General features: G+C 35.4%; 1 protein-coding gene across 1 annotated transcript in view; it reads right to left on the bottom strand.

The window, feature by feature from the left end:
- The window catches only part of LOC119601878 (dolichyl-diphosphooligosaccharide--protein glycosyltransferase subunit STT3B), a 134,027-nt gene extending 117,978 nt beyond the window's left edge, over positions 1–16,049 (bottom strand). The window contains exon 1 of the mRNA XM_037953114.1: positions 14,667–16,049. Coding sequence (XP_037809042.1) covers positions 14,667–16,049 — 1,383 coding nt within the window. The remainder of the gene's footprint in view (positions 1–14,666) is intronic.
- Between the last annotated feature and the right edge of the window lie 4,249 nt (positions 16,050–20,298).

Raw genomic sequence — 20,298 nt, forward strand, 5'->3', positions numbered from 1 at the left:
TGTGACCAAAACTTGATATGGGTGCTACCAAAATACTTATAGGACTGGACAGACGCAGTCTAAGGGTTCTGATAGGGATTCTAACTGGACACTGCTCAGTTAGAACCTTTGTTAGTAAGTGGGACAGTAGTGTACCGGACTATTGCAGGTTATGCGAGGATGAGGAGGAAGTAGAGACGATCGAGCATATTATTTGCCAGTGTCCTAGGATACAGAACCTCAGGTTGAAATGGCTAGGGAATAGGTTCCATGGCGAACTGGGGGAAATTGCGGGACTTAACCCTCGCAGTCTACTAGGTTTTGTCAAGGGAATTAGTCACTTCTTTAACTGGGCTTTATAGGGGGACATGGATTTTCTTTATTATATATATATAATTATTTACTTATCTGTTATTTAATTATCTATTAATATGACCTCTTTACCATTCTCTTTCATTCTTGTGTTGTGGTAGCGTTTTTGTTTTTTTTTTTTTTTTGGCTTTTCTGTTTTTTGAATCTCCACTCTCTACCTATTTTCTTTTCTATTTTCTTTCATTCTTGTGTTGTGGTAGTGTTTTGGCTTCTCTGTTTTGAATCTTCACTTCTTGAAGGGAATCACAATGGACCTTATGGTCTCCGAGTGGATATACACCCTTTTTTACGGTGTATAACCCTTCTTAACCTAACCTATGTTAAAATTAAATAATGGCAAATATTTCCCAACAAAGTGGTCTAATTTAGATTTATTATATTTTTCTTAAAACGTTTAACCATATTGTTTTAACCTTAATTCAAGACCCTATAAAAATTTGAACCAAAAAATAATATCTTGAAAAAAAAATTTTAAGAGAAAATTATGTTTAAAAAATGCATATTTTAATTAAACGTGCGAAATAAATTAATTGTAAATATTTCCCAATTTTATGGCCCAATTTCTGGTTTTTATATTTTTCTCAACACTTTAAACCAATTTCTTTTATTCGTAATTGAAGTCTCTAAAAAAATTCAGATAATATTTTTTTTTAATGTAAATTTTTAACTAAACGGACAAGTTATGTTAAAACTAATTCATGGCAAATTTTTCCCAACAGATTGGTCTAATATCGATTTTCTATATTTTTCTCAACACTTTAAACATTTTTGTTTATTCTTAATTAAACTCTATTAACCAATTCAAATAAATTTTTTTTTTTTTTAAATAATGTCAATTTTTAACTAAACGGGAAAAAGATTAAAATTCACTGATGGCTAATATTTTCCAACATATTAATCTAATTTTGATTTTTTATATTTTTCTCAACACTTTAACCATTTTTGTTATATTCCTAATTAAGTTCTATTAACAAATTCAGATCACATTATTTTAAATAGTGTAAATATTTAACTAAACGGGCAAATATATTAAAATTAATTGATGGCAAATATTTCCCAACATATTGGTCTAATTTTGATTTTTTTTTATCTTCTTCTCAACACTTTTAACCGTTTTGTTTTATTCTTAATTTAAATGGTTGACAAATAAATATATAATAAATAAAAAAATAAACCGAAAAAAATATTTTTTAAGGGAAAACTATGTTGAAATAATGCGTATTTTTAATTAAACGGGCAAGTTATGGCATAATAAAATGATTACAAATATCTCCCAACACATTGGTCTAATTTTGATTTTTCATATTTTCTTCAACACTTTTAAACATTTTGTTTTATTCCTTACTGAAGTCTATATACAAATTCGAAACAAATAATTTTTGATTAAAATATATCTCATATATCGTTTCACAAGTAAAATCTATATTATCATCATTAATTTAAATAAGTAATATGTTTAATGTATTCTTTCTTTAACTAAAAAATCTGTTGGAAAAGAATAATACCAACATTTCAGAAATATATTTTTTTTTAATTTATGAAAAATATTTTACTTTTGTTTTATCGCGGTCCAATATGTAGTAGTTTTTCCAAAAAATAAAAGTCCATTTCAGAATCTTTCAAGTATTCAGTTCAACAATGCAATACCAAAAAAGTAATTGAGCGATTTGAGTTTTGGAAATAAGGACACTTTCAAATTATTTGTTTTATTTTTTCATGTGCAGTATATTTAAAGAACTGTTCAGTATATATTATATTTGGTCACACTGTACTTTGAATTGTAGTGCCCCTGGTGTAAAGAGGCAAAAGTCTTCGGGAGCATTTTATTAATTTCAAAAATACGTACTAGGATATTCAAACGATTAATCGCTTCTGCCCCTATTATAAAATATCCCTTACATAACAAAATAGATATAAACGGAACATTTTTAACAATATTAAGAATGAAGAAGCCGAAAAATGGTCAAACTATCAACACAATTACAAAATGTTTAACCCCCATAAAATGCCACCAATTTACCCAGAAGAAGTATCAAGACGTGGTATAATAGTCTATAGCCGCCTAAGACTGGGACATACATTAATTGCACACCAACACATATTCAAAAATACTCCCCAAAATCAATGCCACTTATGCAACAATGTTTCCCCATTAGATGTACATCATTTAATCTTCAACTGCAACTACGTTAAACAAACACAGATACATCTATTGAAAAAAATATGCTTTCCTGATCTACTTAAAACAATTAATGTTAAAAACATAAAAGCAGTACATACACTCCTAAAACACTGTAATTTATATAATTATATTTAAATAATCACACTTTAGGTCGAAAACCTTTGTTGTTAGTACCTTTTTGTTTTTTTATATACATAATTAATTGTTTATAAACTTTGTAAATAAATAAATTAATAAATAAATAAATAAATAAATAAATAAATAAATAAATAAATAAAAAAGTAATTGCTCGATTTGAGTTTTGGCCATAAATTGCTTATTTCTAGACCTATGTGCTTGGTAAAATTGCCATCTTATCTGGTATACCCGTTGAGCATTTAGTAGATGCCAAACTATTGACATTTATTGAGTCAAGTAGCAGTGGAATGTTCATTCGGACTCGTTTTATTTTAATGTGGAACGTATTTCGGTGTGATCAAGTCACACGAAAAGAGAGGTACTATCTATAATAGCTAGATTATTTGACATTGTTGGATGGTTAGGACAAGTCATTATTGTCGCTAAGATGATAATGCAGAAGGTTTGGCAAGACCAAATTGACTGAAGCCGAATGGAAAAATTTTCTGCTTCATATCATGAAGTCAATGAAATTCAGATTCCTAGATGGATTAATTATATACCTAATTCGCTTCATGTCTTTTCAGATGCATCTGAAAGAGCTTATGCAGGGGCAATTTACGCTAGAGTCGAAAGACATAATGGCGAAATTTATACCCATCTGTTGACTGCAAAAACGAAGGTAGCTCCCATCAAATCAATTTCGCTACCACGACTTATTTGAAATTGACATCCCATTATGTCAAATATATTGTTGGACTGATTCTACAATCGTCCTTGCTTGGCTGAAAAAGGACCCTTGTTCATGGGCAACCTTTGTAGCCAACAGAGTTTGTAAAATTCAGGAAGTGGTCGGAAGACATAATTGGCACCATGTCAAATCTAAAGACAACCCAGCAGACTTGGGAAGCCGGGGTATTTTACCCTCTGAATTAACACAGAACAATTTATGGTGGCATGGTCCAAATTGGCTTTGGGAAAAAAGCACTACCTGGAATCTAGGGAATTTGGCTTTATTAGATACGGATTTAGAGGCTCGATCAGTAAAATCTCATGCTTCATTTTTTTCGAACTATGAAGATATTCTTGAGAGATTTTCTTCTCTTGATAGGGCAATTCGAGTGTTAGCCTATGTATTTAGATTTTTCTATAATACTCACTCGGCTCATAAAAATCGAAATTCCTTTGAGTCTACCATCGTAACAAACATTGAGGTTATGAAAGTAAAACTGCGATTGGCAATTTTGGCTCAAAAAGTAAATTTTGTCGAAGAATACCAATGTCTTTTGGATAAAAGACCACTATCTTCGAAAAGTCCTTTATTGACTTTGAATCCATTTCTGGATAATGAGGGTGTTATGAGACTTAATGGTCGTTTGACAAAATCACCTTCGTTAGTCTATACCGAACGGCATCCCATATTGTTGCCATATTCATGTCGCTTTACCCGACTTTTGATTGAGTTCGTACATACGATGGAAATCAGTTAATTCTCAGGATCTTAAGGATCGAATATTGGAGACCTCGACTAAAAACACTAGTTCGAGCTGGTATTAATCGGTGCAAATGGTGTATTCTTGACCGTAAGCATTACCTCCGGAACGAACTCAGATAGGCCGACCATTTACAACTGGAGTCGACTTTGCTGGGCCTTTTTACATAAGAAACTTAAGTAATAGATCGTGTTAACCTTTAAAGGCCTACGTTTGTATTTTTGTCTGTTTTGCGACTAAGGTATTCATTTGGTAGTCACTTCAGATTTATCAACTGATAGATTCTTGGCTGCTTTTAATCGATTTATATCGAGACGAGGTTGTCCCACTACTATGTTCTCCGACAACGGAACGAACTTTGGGGAGCTTCTCGTGAACTGGAAAGGGATTTTAGAACATTTTTGTCAGAAAGTCGTGCTCGGATGTGTTCCACTTACGGTATTAATGGACTAACATGGCGATTTATTCCAACGGCCGCTCCACATATGGGATGCTTATGGGAAGCGGGAGTTTGAAGTTTTAAACTTCATTTCCGTAAAGAAGCTAAGTCCGTGAAATATACCTTTGAGGAATTATCGACGGTTTTCGCAAGAATTGAGGCTTATCTTAATTCCAGACATGAAAGTTAAAGCTCTAACCCATCATTTCTGTAGACGATGGAAGGAGGAATATCTTTCAAATCTTCATAAAAGATATAAATGGAAATACCCTAAAATACCCTAAACGAGACTTATCTGTAGGTGACTTAGTAGTTATAAAAAATTAACAAATGTCTCCGACTTCCTGGAAGCTAGGTCGAATTGTTAAAACATATCCGGGAAGTGATGAACACGTTCGTGTCGCTGACATACGACAGAAAATGGCATAATAAAGCGACCAATCACAAAATTAGTCGTTTTGACTAATAAAACTGTATAAAATTAAAAAATATTAAATAAATTTCATTGTTCTTAGTACCATGGACGCTTTAACCAGTGCGATGGAAGATGCTCTCTAGGAATCGGACAAGGAAGTAATGGAGGTGGAGAACCAGACCCGGCAGCAGCTCCCAAAAGCGCAAAGGCATCAAATGTGGAATCCTCGGGCTCGAACGTGTGTAAACAATGTAAAGGAAGACACCCGCTGTATAGGTGCGCTAGTTTTCGAAAGTTGCCTCACGAATAGAGGCTTAGATTTGTAGTTTTACATCGACATTTCTACCGATGTTTATTAACTAAACACCTGGCTAATGAGTGCAAGTCGTTGTTGAAGTGTAACATATGTCACGACAATCACCACTCTCTTTTGCACTCACCAGGAAAAGGTCAAACGAAGAAAGGAGAGAAACCGAAACCCCATACTTCAGCGCAGTCAAAAGCGAAATCTATTCCCTACCACGCCCAGGCTTCTAGTGTGTCATTAAGACATTCTATTACCCTGTCTCCGACCTTAAAGGTAAATTTGTTGATAGGCAACCGTCGAATTTTGGTCCGAGCGGTTTTAGACTTGTGTTGTCCGATGTCTTATGTTTGTGAATCCCTAGTCCAGCAGATTAGGCTACCTATCTCGTCTGCCAACGACGTTAATATATGTCGTTTGACTATCGGCTCAATATACGTGCCTTATCCTCAAATAACGTTGTCTGCAACAGTGAGGAAAATCGTCGGTATACATACTCCACTGGAAAATATTTCCAACGACATTTTAACTTTATTTCACGGGATTCAGCTAGCTGATCCCACATTAAATCAGTCGGGTCAGGTCGCGTTGGTTTTAGGGCCAGAACTAAGTGCTTCCTTTATTAAAGGAAAAATCCATTCTAGCCCGGATCTTCTACTTGCCCAATACACTTTATTTGGATGGGTCATTTCCGGCCAATCCCCTTATTAAGAAAATAAAACCATATTAAATTGACCTGTGAATGTTATTTATTCATGGGTACAGTCGAGAGACTGAAAAATCCACCTGTGGGACTTCGGTTCTTTGGGGAAAGTCGAGAGACTTCTTAAAAATCCACCTGTGGGACTTCGGTTCTATGGGGAAAGTCGAGAGACTTCTTAAAAATCCACCTGTAGAACTTCGGTTATATGGGGAAAGTCGAGAGACTTCTTAAAAATCCACCTATGGGACTTCGGTTCTGTGGGGAAAGTCGAGAGACTTCTTAAAAATCGAAAATACTAATGAAAATTAAATTTAAAAAGAAAACAAAATATAAATCAAAATAAAATGAAAAGAAAACAAGTTAGAGCGCTATATTCGGCTATGCCGAATCTTAAATACCCTCCACCAGCAAGCTACTTTTTATTAAAACTCATTTAAATATCTAATTTTCAGATAACTTGGCAAAATTTTTGTTTCCGTATTGAGGGTACTAACATTAATGCATACGTCAAACTAATTTTAATAAGGTCGAGAAAAATGTATATTAATTCCGTAGAATGATTTATATATACAAAATACACATTTATGTCGAATTTCATCCCGAAAACTTTGATTGTCAATGTGCATTTGAGTAATTTTCGGAAATGGTCCGTATATTGTATTGTCCAAGGACGAGAAATCGTCTCTTGAATGGGCCAAAAGTATCCTGGCTAGACAACAGGACTCAAATCCTCCAGCCAAAGCAGAAGTGACGAAGTCTGCTGCTGAGGCGCCTAAACGGCAAAGATCAGAGGAAGAGTCCCCTTCGTTGTCAACCATTCAGCCGACGACTAAACGTCCAAAGAAGGCGCAAACTGTCGTCGTTAATAGGCCTTTCAGTGAGGTTGCCAAAAATCCACTGGTAAGGGCTATTATCGACAGGAGCAATAGTGACGGGGCCATCTCTCAAGATAAATGGGAGATCATCCGTCAACGAATGCTAGGGGTGTACTGGAAAATCCTTAAGGAAAATCCAGGACCCGCCCCCCAAAATGATTACGCTGGCTGGTTCCAGGGTCATATAAAACTGCTGGCTTGTTCGAATGAGCGCTCTGCGTTACTTCTCAAGCTAGCGATTGAGTCCCTTGGGGAAGTGTGGCCAGGTGCTATGTTGGGCGTGGTCCCTGCATGTGAAATTCCTCGCAGACCGAGATCCATTGCCACCATCCCAACTGAGCCTCATGACCCGGCGGAGATTCTGGCGCTCCTTCAGAGCGGAAACCCTCATCTACCTACCCATGATTGGAAGGTGGTGAAGGTCTCCGAACCGATAGGAACGATCAGAAAGGCGATTGTGGTCCTTAATAAGGAGTCCGTGTCGCCACTGCGAGAGTGCGGAAGCAAAGTATACTATGGCTTTGATAGTATTACTCTCCGTACCTACCGCAGTGACGACAAACGCAACGCCGCTGCCTCGAAGGTTAAGCTAGAGGTTCCGCCCAAGAAGGACGATGAAAACATCGACGATCCCGCTGTTTCAGAAGGCGGGGAGAACTCTCAATCGACCACAGGTCAATTGGGAGAACTCCTCGGCGATCTGAAAGTGGCGGAGGACGACGACACCCTTTCGGATACTGATCCGGAAGATGTCGACGTAACCGTCGTCTATGATCCTGACTTAGGAGATGGTGAAGGTATTGCAGATTAACCTTCACCACTCCAAAGCAGCATCTGCTGCCCTCCTCCTCCGTTTAGCTGAAAGAGGGGAGGAGCTAATCCTGGTCCAGGAACCGTGGACCCGTGGTAAAGTTCGTGGACTCTCGTTTAGAGGCTATAAGCTTCTTCATGCAAACTGTTCAGGTAATATAAGATCCTGTATTCTGGCTAAGAGCCATTTAAACATCTTTATCCTGTCTGATTACAGCGACGAAGATACTGTTGCGGCTGCTTGGGAGTCTGGTAACTCAAACATCTGGCTTCTAAGTAGCTATATGGCACACGACCATGGCGACCAGCCACCAAATCGCCTGGTGAGGGAAATTGTGTGTGAGGCAGATAGGCGACACATTCCGCTTCTCATGGGTGCAGATGCAAATGCGCACCACACGGTCTGGGGAAGCTCAGACATTAACTCAAGAGGTGAGTCTCTTTTAGATTTTCTATTAGATAATAACCTAGTAGTAGTAAATAGAGGTTCAGAACCCACTTTCATAGTTGCAAATAGAAAGGAGGTACTGGATATAACGGTTGTGAATGCAAACCATATTGACCTAGTTCAGGGTTGGAAGGTCTCAAAAGAATGCTCCTTCTCTGATCACTGCTATATAGAATTCGAAATAGTGGTTCAGGCAAAGATTATAAAACCATTTCTCAATAGGAGAAAGACGAACTGGGAGGTACATAAAGCGACCTTGACTGATATTCTTCCTACTGCTCCGACGATAGAAAGTAGAAGTGACATTGATTTAGCCGTTAACTGGATCTCAAGCTCTATTAGTGTAGCCACAAAAAGGGCTTGTAGATTATCAAATGGTATGCTTAAGGGCAAACCCCCTTGGTGGGATCCCGAAATTGCGAAAACTCGAAGGTTATGTCGTAAATTATTTAACGAGGCAAAGAGATCTGGTATCTGGTCTCTTTATAAGTCAAAAGTTAATGAATTTGAAAATCAGGTACGAAGTGCGAAACGTAGCTCCTGGAGAAAATTCTGTAGTTCTATAGAAAATTCATCAGATACGAGTCGTCTTCGTAAGATCCTGTCTAAATCTCCTTCCGTCCCAAGCTATATACAAAAAGCGGACGGAAATTGGACTGCAGGTAATCAAGAGACACTTGAGCTTCTCTTGAATACTCACTTTCCTGGTTGTATCCCAACTGGTGAATCAATTGCAGATAATCAGCACGGTATTGAACTAGATAATACTGCTGAAGATGTTATGATAGATGATGACATCATTCGCTGGGCAATAAGGAGTTTTGACACCTATAAATCTCCGGGCCCTGATGGCATTATTCCAGCGGATCTACAAAATAATTTAGATCGTATCATTCCCTGGCTAAGTAATATTTATAAGGCCTGTTTATACTGGTCCTACATACCTGTACAGTGGACCAGGTGTAACGTGATCTTTATCCCAAAAGGGGGAAAGACATCTCACACCAAGGCAAAAGACTTCAGACCCATCAGTCTGGCGTCATTCTTGCTTAAAACTCTGGAGAGGATAATTGATATCAATGTCAGGATATCTATTGACAAATCTCTACTCTCAAACTCTCAACATGCATACATGAAAGGTAAATCTGTTGAGACGGCTTTACATTCCCTGGTTGGGTACATTGAAAAGTACATGAGTTATGGAAACTTCACTCTGGTTGCCTTTCTCGATATTGAGGGCGCTTTTAATAACGTCAGATCCTCACCTATCTGTCAATCCCTCTCACAGATGGGTGTGGAACGATCCATTGTGAGTTTTGTAAAGAACTTGCTATCTGAACGGACTATTGTATCTTCACTGGGTGATACAACAATCTGTAAAAAAGCCATCCGGGGCACTCCTCAAGGAGGGGTGTTGTCCCCTATTCTTTGGAATATGGCAATAAATGAACTATTGGTCAAACTTGACTCACTAGGTTTTAAGACGGTTGCCTACGCTGACGATGTTGCAGTAGCGGTAACTGGTACGCATCTTGAGACTCTGTCTCAGAGATTGGAAGAAGCGCTGAAGATAATAAGCTCATGGAGTGTTAAATGCGGTCTCAGCGTAAACCCAGGAAAAACGGAACTAGTATTGTTCACAAATAAATACAAAATTCCTCAATTCTCCCTTCCACGCCTCAACGGTGAGGTTCTCACACTGTCGGATAGCGCAAAATACTTAGGTGTTATTCTCGACAGAAAATTGTCTTGGAGCTTGAATATCATCTCCAGATCTTCCAAAGCCTTTACGGCGTTATACGTTTGTAGAAAGGCTATTGGCCTGCATTGGGGTATCAACCCAGGAAATGTGAATTGGCTATATGAGGCGGTGATTAAACCGATAATGATGTATGGTGTAATTGTCTGGTGGCATGCACTTGACAAAATATCTAACAGAAACATTCTTACTAAAGTTATGAGACAATCTGCTCTTCTCATAACAGGTGTACTTAGGACTACGCCCAGTAAAGCGTTGTTTGCCATGCTGAACTGGCTGCCTGTGGATCTTCTTGCTAAACAACTGGCAATTAATACTGCAGCCAGACTAAGTATTACGAATAGATGGAACTACGGTTCCAGAGGTCATGCAAAGATTGTAGATCTTGTACCAAACCTACATCAAGCTATTGACTACCATATTCCGGAACCGTGCATTTCGAGGAACTTCCGGTATAGTTTAATCTGCGATTATAATGAATTAGCACCTGAAAGTGTTGGAAGCTTTAATGTATATACAGATGGCTCAAAAACAACTAAAGGTGTCGGCGGGGGCATATTCATTGAAGAATTCGGGACGAAAATCTCTTTCCGACTCAACGACGAATGTACTATTTTGCAGGCTGAAATCTCAGCTATAAAAAGGGCTTCTAATTGGCTTAGGTACTATCGGATATCCAACAGAGATATCAGAATTTATACTGACAGTCAAGCCGCTATCAAATCCCTGATAGGTGTGTATTCTACATCAAAACTTGTCCAAGAATGCCGGGCGTCTCTAAACGAGATGGCGAGATATTCAAGAATTACCCTTATTTGGGTCAAAGGACACGGGGAAACAATTGGCAATAATACTGCTGACATTCTGGCAAAAGCCGGCACGAGGATGACCATACTGGATATATTGACCAGATCTGTGGTGTCCCCTTAGCGGTCATCAAGAAGCAAATACTTGATTACTGCTTCAATTCAGCTCAGGAGCGATGGTCTCAGGAGCACACTTGCTCGATCGCTAGGTTACTGTGGCCTCGTATGGATTCTCATAAAACATCCTACATTTTAGGGCTAAACAGAATATATCTGAGCGCTTTGTTATCAGTTCTTACAGGTCATTCAAAGTTTGGAAACCATGCTAGACGTATTGGTATTCCATATAATGACTTTTGTAGGAGCTGTCAAAATGAAGAAGAAGAGGAAACTATTACTCATTTTCTGTGTAACTGCCCGGCCCTGGAATCGCTCCGTCATCAGGCGCTGGGTTCGTCTCACTTTTCTGATCTATCTGATCTGTCAGCTATTCAACCTCAGTGTATACTAGCATTCTTGAAATTGTCGAAGTGGGTGTGTAACTAAATACACACTATGATTTTTCTGGTAATAGAGTCTTAACTTCTTCGCTATTCTATACTCATCTTTCTACTTTCTATATCTGTTTCTTCACTACTTTCTTTATTACTGCTCTTCCCCTTCCAAATGTTTTCCCTTATCTTTTCTCTTTACAGACGTTACAAAGGGACCGAATAGGACCCAAGTATAGACTTACTCGTGTTAGTAAGCAGTCTGAAAAACCTAACCTAACCGTATATGGGAATTGTGACCAATTATCGACCGATAAGGAAAAAATTTCATATAATGATTTATTTGCCAAAAAAAAATCAATTCGAATTTTACTATAATAGATTTACTAATTAATGAAATATGTACGTTTAGGTGATTTTCGGAAGTGCTTTATATGTATACGAGCTATGACCTTACACAAAACATATTTTTGTCGAATTTTATCAAGATATCTTAATTTGATAATGAAATAGGTGCGCTTAAGTGATTTTTTTGAAGTGGACCTTATATAGCAGCTATTACCATATATGGACCAATCTGGAAAATTTTGGAAGAGTGATTCATATAAAGATAAAACTTATTTGTGCCGAATTTTATCTAGATAACTTTATTTAACAATTAAATATGTGCGTTTAAGTGATTTTCGGAAGTGGGACTTGTATGGGAGCTATGACCAATAATGGACCAATCCGGGAAAAAAGTGGTAGAATGATTTATATGCACACAAAATATATTCAAGTCGAATTTTATCCTTTTATTTTTAGAATTTAATGAAATATATGGGTTTAAGTGATTTTCGGAAGTGGACTTTATATGGGAGTTATGGCCAATTATGAGCCTATCCGGAAAAAAATTCGTAGAGTGACTCATATAAAGACAAAACATATTTGTGTCGAATTTTATCAAGATAGCTTTATTTGACAATGTGCTTTTAAGTGATTTTCGGAAGTGGGCTTTATATGGGAGTTATGACCAATATTGGACCGATCCGTAAAAAATTTTGTGGAATGATTTGAATGTACACAAAACATATTTTTGTTGAATTTTATCACGATAGCTTTAGTTTTTAAGTGATTTTCGGAAGTGGGCCTTATATGGGAGCTATGACGAATAATGGACCGATCCGTAAAAAAATTTGTAGAATGATTTGTATGTATACAACACATACTTGTGTCGAATTGTATCCCAATAGCTTTATTATTCAATGAAATATATGCATTTAAGTGATTTTCGGAAGTGGGCCTTATATGGGAACTATGACCAATAATGGAGCGATCCGTAAAAAAATGTAAAATTATTCATATTTAGACAAAACATATTTGTGTCGAATTTTATCCCAATAGCTTTATAATTAAATGAAATATATTAGTTTAAGTGATTTTCGGAAGTAAACTTTATATGGGAGCTATGACCAATTATGGACCTATCCGGAAAAAATTTCGTAGAGTGATTCATATTTGGACTAAACATATTTGTGTCGAATTTTTCAAGATAGCTTTATTTGACAATGAAATATGAGCTTTTAAATGATTTTCGGAAGTGGGCCTTATATGCGAGCTATGAGCAATAATGGACCGATCCGTAAAAAATTTGGTAGATTGATTTGTATGTACACAAAACATATTTAACTCGAATTTTATCACAATAGCTATATTCATCAATGAAGATAGGTGATTTCGGAAGTGGACCTTATATGGGAGCTATGACCAATTGTGGACCGACTGAGATCTACGTTGACTGTATGATTTCTGTTCGTATTATATTTGCATGTACAAAATTTTGTGTTGATACCGGTATATTTGAGGGAGTTATTAACGATAAACTAATTCCCGGGAATATATACCTTTGTATGGGGGCTATGGGAAATATTCGATCGATTGTAAAGATCTTGAACGTAATTGATCACAGGCATAAAAAATTAATGTGTGACAAAATTCATCGAAATATCTTTGGTAGTTTCTGAGAAAACTTCAAAAAAAATGTTGAAAAAAACGTAATTTTTTTCGAGGTAGTCTGAAATTTTTACTCATAACTTTTTACGTTGTGAACCGATTTTGCTGATTTTCAATACCAAACTGCTTAGGATAATAATAAATACTTTGGGTGAATTTGGTTGATTTCCTTTGCTTAGTTTTAATGTGAGCGTGTTTTACACAGACAGACGGACAGACGGACATAGCTAAATCGACTCGGAATTTGATAAGGACCCAGAATATATATACTTTGTTGAGTCTTAGATGAATATTTCTTGGCGTTACACACGGAACGACAAACTTATATATACCCTCAATCAACACTGATGGTGGTGTATGTATAAGTTTATCCTAGATTTATTAACCTTAATTTCTCATTTGTTGTTGCAACTGACTTCTTCGTTGCAAGGTGGCCGGCAATGTTCATTTTAGAAATTTATTTGAAACCATATTTTCTATTCCCCTAATACTACGTTAGGATTTATCTAACTACTTATTTTTTCATCTTTGAAAAAGTGTAGAGATAAATTCTAACTAGTAAAACCGCTAACGGTATAACGTAATTCGCAACTAGTTGCATAGTTTTTGTTTTTTAAAAAAAACTTGTTAAGTGAACGCCATTGCAACCACTTTGTTAAGTACACAACCCTATCGAGAATCTTTAAAGTAAATATAAATTTAATAAATAAACTTTTTATTGAAAAAAATTAATTCTTTCTTGTTTTTCTTTTATTGCACACACAAACAATACTAAAAACATTTTTGTGCCTGCACTGTAAATCCCACTATGTTAAGATCTTGTTCTAAGGACTAAACGTTTCTTTTGTTTGAACCATTTTACATATATTAGCGAAAACTGATTGGAGGTTACAAAAGTTATAAATATCTAATCTATGGGAATGATCTAACGCTTTTTTTGTGTGACTGTCAAAGTGGATTTTTTTGTGTCCAGAATATTCAGGAATAAACTAATTTTACTCAGTGGGATTCGCACTATTATCTCAGATATTGCACTTTGACAGTCCCACCAAGAACACCTTGGACCATCATTTTCATATAATGGGATATTTGTAACCTCAACTCAGTTTCATTTTTCCTGTCCATCATATTCTTATAGTTGGATATATGTAACTTCCTCTTAGAAGTTATACTATTATTACAGATATCCCACCTGCACAGTTCCATTATGTACCCCCTGGAGCATTTCCATATAATTGAATAGGTGGAACCTTCACCCAGCATTCAATTATAATGTTCTAGTAAGTGATTAACAGCGCTGTTAGCTGCAAAACGAGCACTTTTGAAAAATATGATTTGCATCTTTGCTAATTATGTAAACTCGAATTTATCTTCACTCGCACAAATAAAGTTGTAAAATACCAATAAAATTTCAAAAGCAATTCAAAAAAAATTTTTTTTTTAATTTTCTTAGTTTACAATTAAATTTTCATAATAATTACCTTATCATAAAACATTTTTTTCTCATTTGTGGATTCGTCTGGATCTTCTGGACGAGATTGTGTTACAGTCTGCGTTTTAGTTATGTTATCTTCCCGCAAGTAGACGTCCATAAGGCTTGAAAAAGCAACTCCCGCCAGCATACATACAACGGGGGTTAATGTCAGCATTAAACGGACCATTACACCGGCAAAATATACAGCACTTATAGCATATAATATGACAAATACAAGCTCATCGTTAATTTTTTTAACGCAATACCAAACACCGACTGGGAAGGCACATATTAAAATGTGAAGATCGAAGAAAAATGAAAACCATGTAGTTGGCTGATGTTCTGATACAGATGCTATTATCGGTATATGTATCTTAGCATAACCTGTGTCCCACAAGGAGTAAAATCTTCCACTCCATGGTGCAATCACACCCATCATTGTAAATATTACAACTGCTAAAAATACTAATCCAGCTGCTGTTAAACCTCCAATTAAAAATATTTTTTTAAACTCATTGCGTGAAAGTACTGATTGAATATAGCGCAAAAATCCCACAGCCATTAAAAGAATAAAAACTCCAAGAGCTGCCATATGTTCACTGGTTCGTATAGGTTGAAAACCTACGAATGGTATTTGCATTGAGAGTAATAGTCCTAATATAAAGAAAGTACTATAGCTAGTTAAAAGACGTAAAGAATATCGACCCATTAACAGCAGCACAAATACATGCAGGGGGATTAAGTTAATAATAAAAACATATCCACCCCATGCAGATACCATATAAAAATAAGATAAAGCTGCAGCAGCGGACCAGAACACAGAACCAGTTTTAACAGCACGGACCCATAGAAAATATGTAAATTGAAGTGCAAATATTGCTATTCCTTCATTGTCGTAAGACCCTGCTACTGATCGACTAATGTATCCAGGAACTATGGCAATAAAACCAGCTGCAAAAAGTCCAGCTCCCGATGACCATAACTCTTTAGTAAGTAAATATGTAGATATAGATGTAAGCCCACTAAACACAGGTGCTAAGAACACGCATATGTCTCTTATATGGATAGGAATATTTAATGCATGGAGTAAATAATGAATTCCACCAGATGTAATCATTAAGCCTGGATAAACAGTGCCTCCAACAATGCGACCCAATGGATACCAAGCTCTCTCGTCGAACCAATTGAGAAACTTGTAGAATCCATGCTGCACCATATATGCCGTTGCACGATAATTAAACCAAGGATCAAATTCATGAATGATTGACTCAAAACGAATAACGGCAAACAAACGGGACGAAAATCCAGCAATCCATGCTATCAACAATACAGCAAACGTTATTAAACTACTGTAACCAGCAGTTTTCCTGTTAAACATTTGTCGATTCATATAATTAGTTTCACTGTTAATTCACAAATAAAATTCAACTTGACCGATAGAATAACAAAAATAGTATAAGTAAAAACTAGACTTTTGACACGTCGTTCTTGGAAAACACCGGCAATTCAGTGCTACCAATATATGTGATTACGGCCACGTTCATACGAACTATAATTATTTTCATAAATAGTATAACGTCTACAACTAACAAATGTACATAAAACCATGTCTATACAAATATTTATTGTGCTAAACGTCAAATTGTTGTCATGATAAAAAATTTGCAGGTACATACAGCATATATGAGCGTTATAAAGTCGTTTTGACAGTGTTATCTAAAGAATTGTTTAGGAAACTTTGTCTTGATAACAAACGTCATTTTATTGTAAAATTTGTTTAGAATTTTGTTTTTGTGTAATTAAAATTGATTTTTACAAGAGTTTTAGTGAAATTAGTGTTTATTTACAAAATTTGCATTTAATTTTAATTGTTTTTATAAAATATAGAATATTTTAATAAAATTATCTGTGAGTTGTCGTGATAAAATCAGCATTTTGTTACCCCTATGCATTAACATAAACAAAAAACTGACAATTTTTCTGCCGACGTTTTGTTAAGTGCCGTGATAAATATTTGTCTAATATAGACACAAGATAAAAAACAACAAAAGTTGTATACTAATGTCAAAAAGTGTATGTGTTGCTATAGTGGTCTTTTTAATATATACCGTAAATAAAAAAAATCCCACATGCACAAAATATCTACATCAAACAAATATACGTATGTATATTACAACAAAAAAATTTAAAATATGTGTATATCTATTAGTGAATTTGCTACAAATACACAATTTATTATCATGAATACAGTTTTAATTTATAATATATTAGAGTTTTTTAATTATATTATGTATGCAATCAATTACAATTGCCAAAGAAGTATAATATTAGACTAAAAATAAAAATACTTATTTTATAACGTATTACAAATACATATTATATTCTTATTTAACTACAAAATTATATGAAAAATACCCATGTTTCATTGTGTGGAATTTTTGTTTTTTTACTACAATTTAAACAGTTGTAAAGGATGCTGATTTCTTTTTTATTTTTTCCTTTCTAATAAGAATGTTTTACAATAAAAATTCTTAAAACGGAAATGCAAAAAAGGCAAGGTTGCATTCCATCTTGCAAAGGCTGAATGAGTTTGTAGAGTTGCCATATTACAGATCATTAAATTCTCGGCCAACCTGACTAGGCAATCGACCTCGATTGCAGTAAGTCTTGTAAAAACTCATCTTCTAGAAACTCATAGTCTTCGTATTCACTCGTGTTGCCTTAAGTTTCAGATAATTTGTCTTTTACCGAGTCCTTTACTTCCAACCATTTTTTCAATCGAGTCGAATCTAATACATCTCTATAGGGTAATTGTGTCACCTGGCAATTTTCTACATCAGATATTTCATAACGATAATTTCCTAATTGCTTCTGAACGACGCATGGGCCGCGATACTTCGATATTAATTTCTTATTGACTCCTGGGTTTGTATTAACATTCATTAAAACAACTAAATCTCCAGGTTTGAGCGATTTGTGATGAACATGGAAATACTTATTCTCATGAGGCTTTTTTATGGATTCTGATGCATCTCCCTCATTACCTTTAGATCCCTATTATTATCCTCGTACCTGTCCTGTAAGTATTCCGTCAGTTCGTCTACTAGCTGTCCAATCACAATGTTCCGTTGGCTCAGATAGTGTCGATAGCATAGCCCTCAAATCTCTATTTATTCTTTTCACTTGGCCGTTCGACTGTGGACACATGAATAATATTTCTTTCTGTTACGAATCTATTGAATTCATCGGAAGTAAAACACGTACCGTCGGGAGAAAAATTCCCGGGAAATGTAGTGATTTTTAGCTTTCCGATTCCCGGGTATTTTAGTCGGGAATCCTGGGAAATAAAAACTAGTAAAAATGCAACCATGTTTATTGTAACACATTTTATACAACAAAAATGGACAGGTATTCCTTCAAAAAGTTGCCCGCGGGACACTTCAATGCAGACATACGCATATGTATGTATTTAAAAAGAAAATAATAAAGTATTTTATTTACTTTATTTAAATAAAGCTCAGCTCTACTACCGTTATCTCTAAAATATCGCTACCGAATTACCGTTATTTTATATTATTTTTAAATAATTTTTCCTACATTTAAAATACCCTTTACCGAAATACCCTTACCGAAATAATCCAAATACCGTTACCCTTATCTTTTCACGGCTTCAAAACTTTTGCCAACCCTGATTTTATATATACACATTTCTAAGTTACAAAACTTCAATGTGAATATTTTTTCCCGATTCCCGGGAATCAAAAAACGTCGGGAATTTGGAAACCCTATTCACAAATTTATAAAATAAAAATTTTGTTTGTGAATAAGGGGGTAAATCTTTAACGTTTTCAATTATACCACACTAATTTTTCAGAAGCAATTTTATCACGACTCTCTAGATGTTTTACTACAGGTGAAATAATTCTCCTAATGTTAATCGGTTCAATAAAATCATTCTTATTACACGTTGCAAACGAAAGTTCATCAAATAAATTCTCTACAGGTGGAAGTTCAGGACCACTAGATAATTTAAATAACACGATGTATTTTTTCGTCCATATTTTCATTTTTTAAATTCAATTTTAACAATTCATTTTTATTATAAGAAATTTTTTGTTGCATATGTGATTATTCAGTTTATTAAGTACATCACGCCCGATTAAAAGTGGCACTATGGTTTTAGGGTTTTAAATTTCTTTGCTGTATTTGCCTGTATACCTCTTGCCGGGAAACTGAACATTTTTATTAAGCAAGCTTTTAAGCCATCAAATTGTAGCAGGCCTAAGTTTTTAACGTACAGTTTTGCCGTCCCTTCCAAACGTCGGCGTACGGCTGTACATTTTTCCTTTTCGGAAAACATCCCCCCTAATCTTCAAAGACTAGGAACCAGCGGCTTATGTCTTAGTTGTCGTCACCGCAAAATATAGGAACAGCAGCGTCCAATTCCATCCAGTACATTCTGCGTACAGGAGATTGGCATGATCAGCCCTCTTCTAGGGCCTGTATTTGTTGCTGTAATTGCAACATTTGTAACCGAAGTTGAAGTTTTTTTTATTTCTTCGGATCATGTAGCAGACGCAGTATCTGGAAGAAAATCATAATTTTTTTCTGCGTGCATTATGGCAGCGGCAGCAATTACAGTGGGCTTCGGGACAGCAGTTGCATTGTCTTCAGTTTCAGCGGCATCATTCACGTGGCCTTCAGTGTTGACTTCTACGACGTACTGATCTAGAGCACGTGTTTGCTGTTGTGCATCAGGATTTTCGACAACATACGTCATTTCAGCGGCATCAGTATTTGTTTGGACAGCACGATGGTTCATGTCTTCCACGGTATCCTCTTCGCATGTTTTTAAAGCGTGGTTGTTTTGTTGCTTCATTAGCGCTTCATATAAGCCTCGTAGTTGGCTCAGCGTCGCAGAAGAAGGGAACTCGATGCCTGCTGCATCTAATGCATCAGTCATTGTCTGGCTACTAGATCTTAGATCCATCATTCAGCTGCTTCGATATTTTCGCTGATTTTCTAAGATGCACCCCACACACTAATTAAAGTGTTTTACAATAATAATTCTTAAAAGGCCAGGTTGCATTTCATCTGACAAAGGCTGAATAAGTTTGTAGAGTTGCCATATTACAGATCAGTACAGTTTCTATAAAAAATATTATGTTTAAGATATACATTAACATATAACGTGAATTTTAATGATATAAACAATTACTCATTTAGTTATAAATTTATATTATTTTAGTATCCTGAAAATTGAATTAATCCCTATGTAAATGATTTTTTGTGCATCTGGCAACTCAAAATGGTACATTTTGACAGTTGTATACAACTTTCATTAAAAAGTTCACCTTATAACAAAGTATATTAATAAAGTAGCGACATCTCTTGTTGTACAACAACATCTACAACAACCACATGTATTTTGTTTTTGGAAAATTTAAGATTGTGTCAAAATAAAATTTCCTTGAAAAACAATGTGAACAAAACATAAATAAAAAATATTACTTTTAAGCTAAAGATATTAACGATTTAATTATATTATTATATATTATACAATTTATTACACTTTTAAACTACTTTAAAACCACTTTTAATTCACTTTTTAAACTTTTCACAAGTTTTAACAAATAGCA

This window comes from Lucilia sericata, unplaced genomic scaffold (genome assembly GCF_015586225.1).
Source record: "Lucilia sericata isolate MDLA Ls3-8-SP2 unplaced genomic scaffold, ASM1558622v1 Contig000195F_arrow, whole genome shotgun sequence".
NCBI classification, from domain to species: Eukaryota; Metazoa; Arthropoda; class Insecta; order Diptera; family Calliphoridae; genus Lucilia; species Lucilia sericata.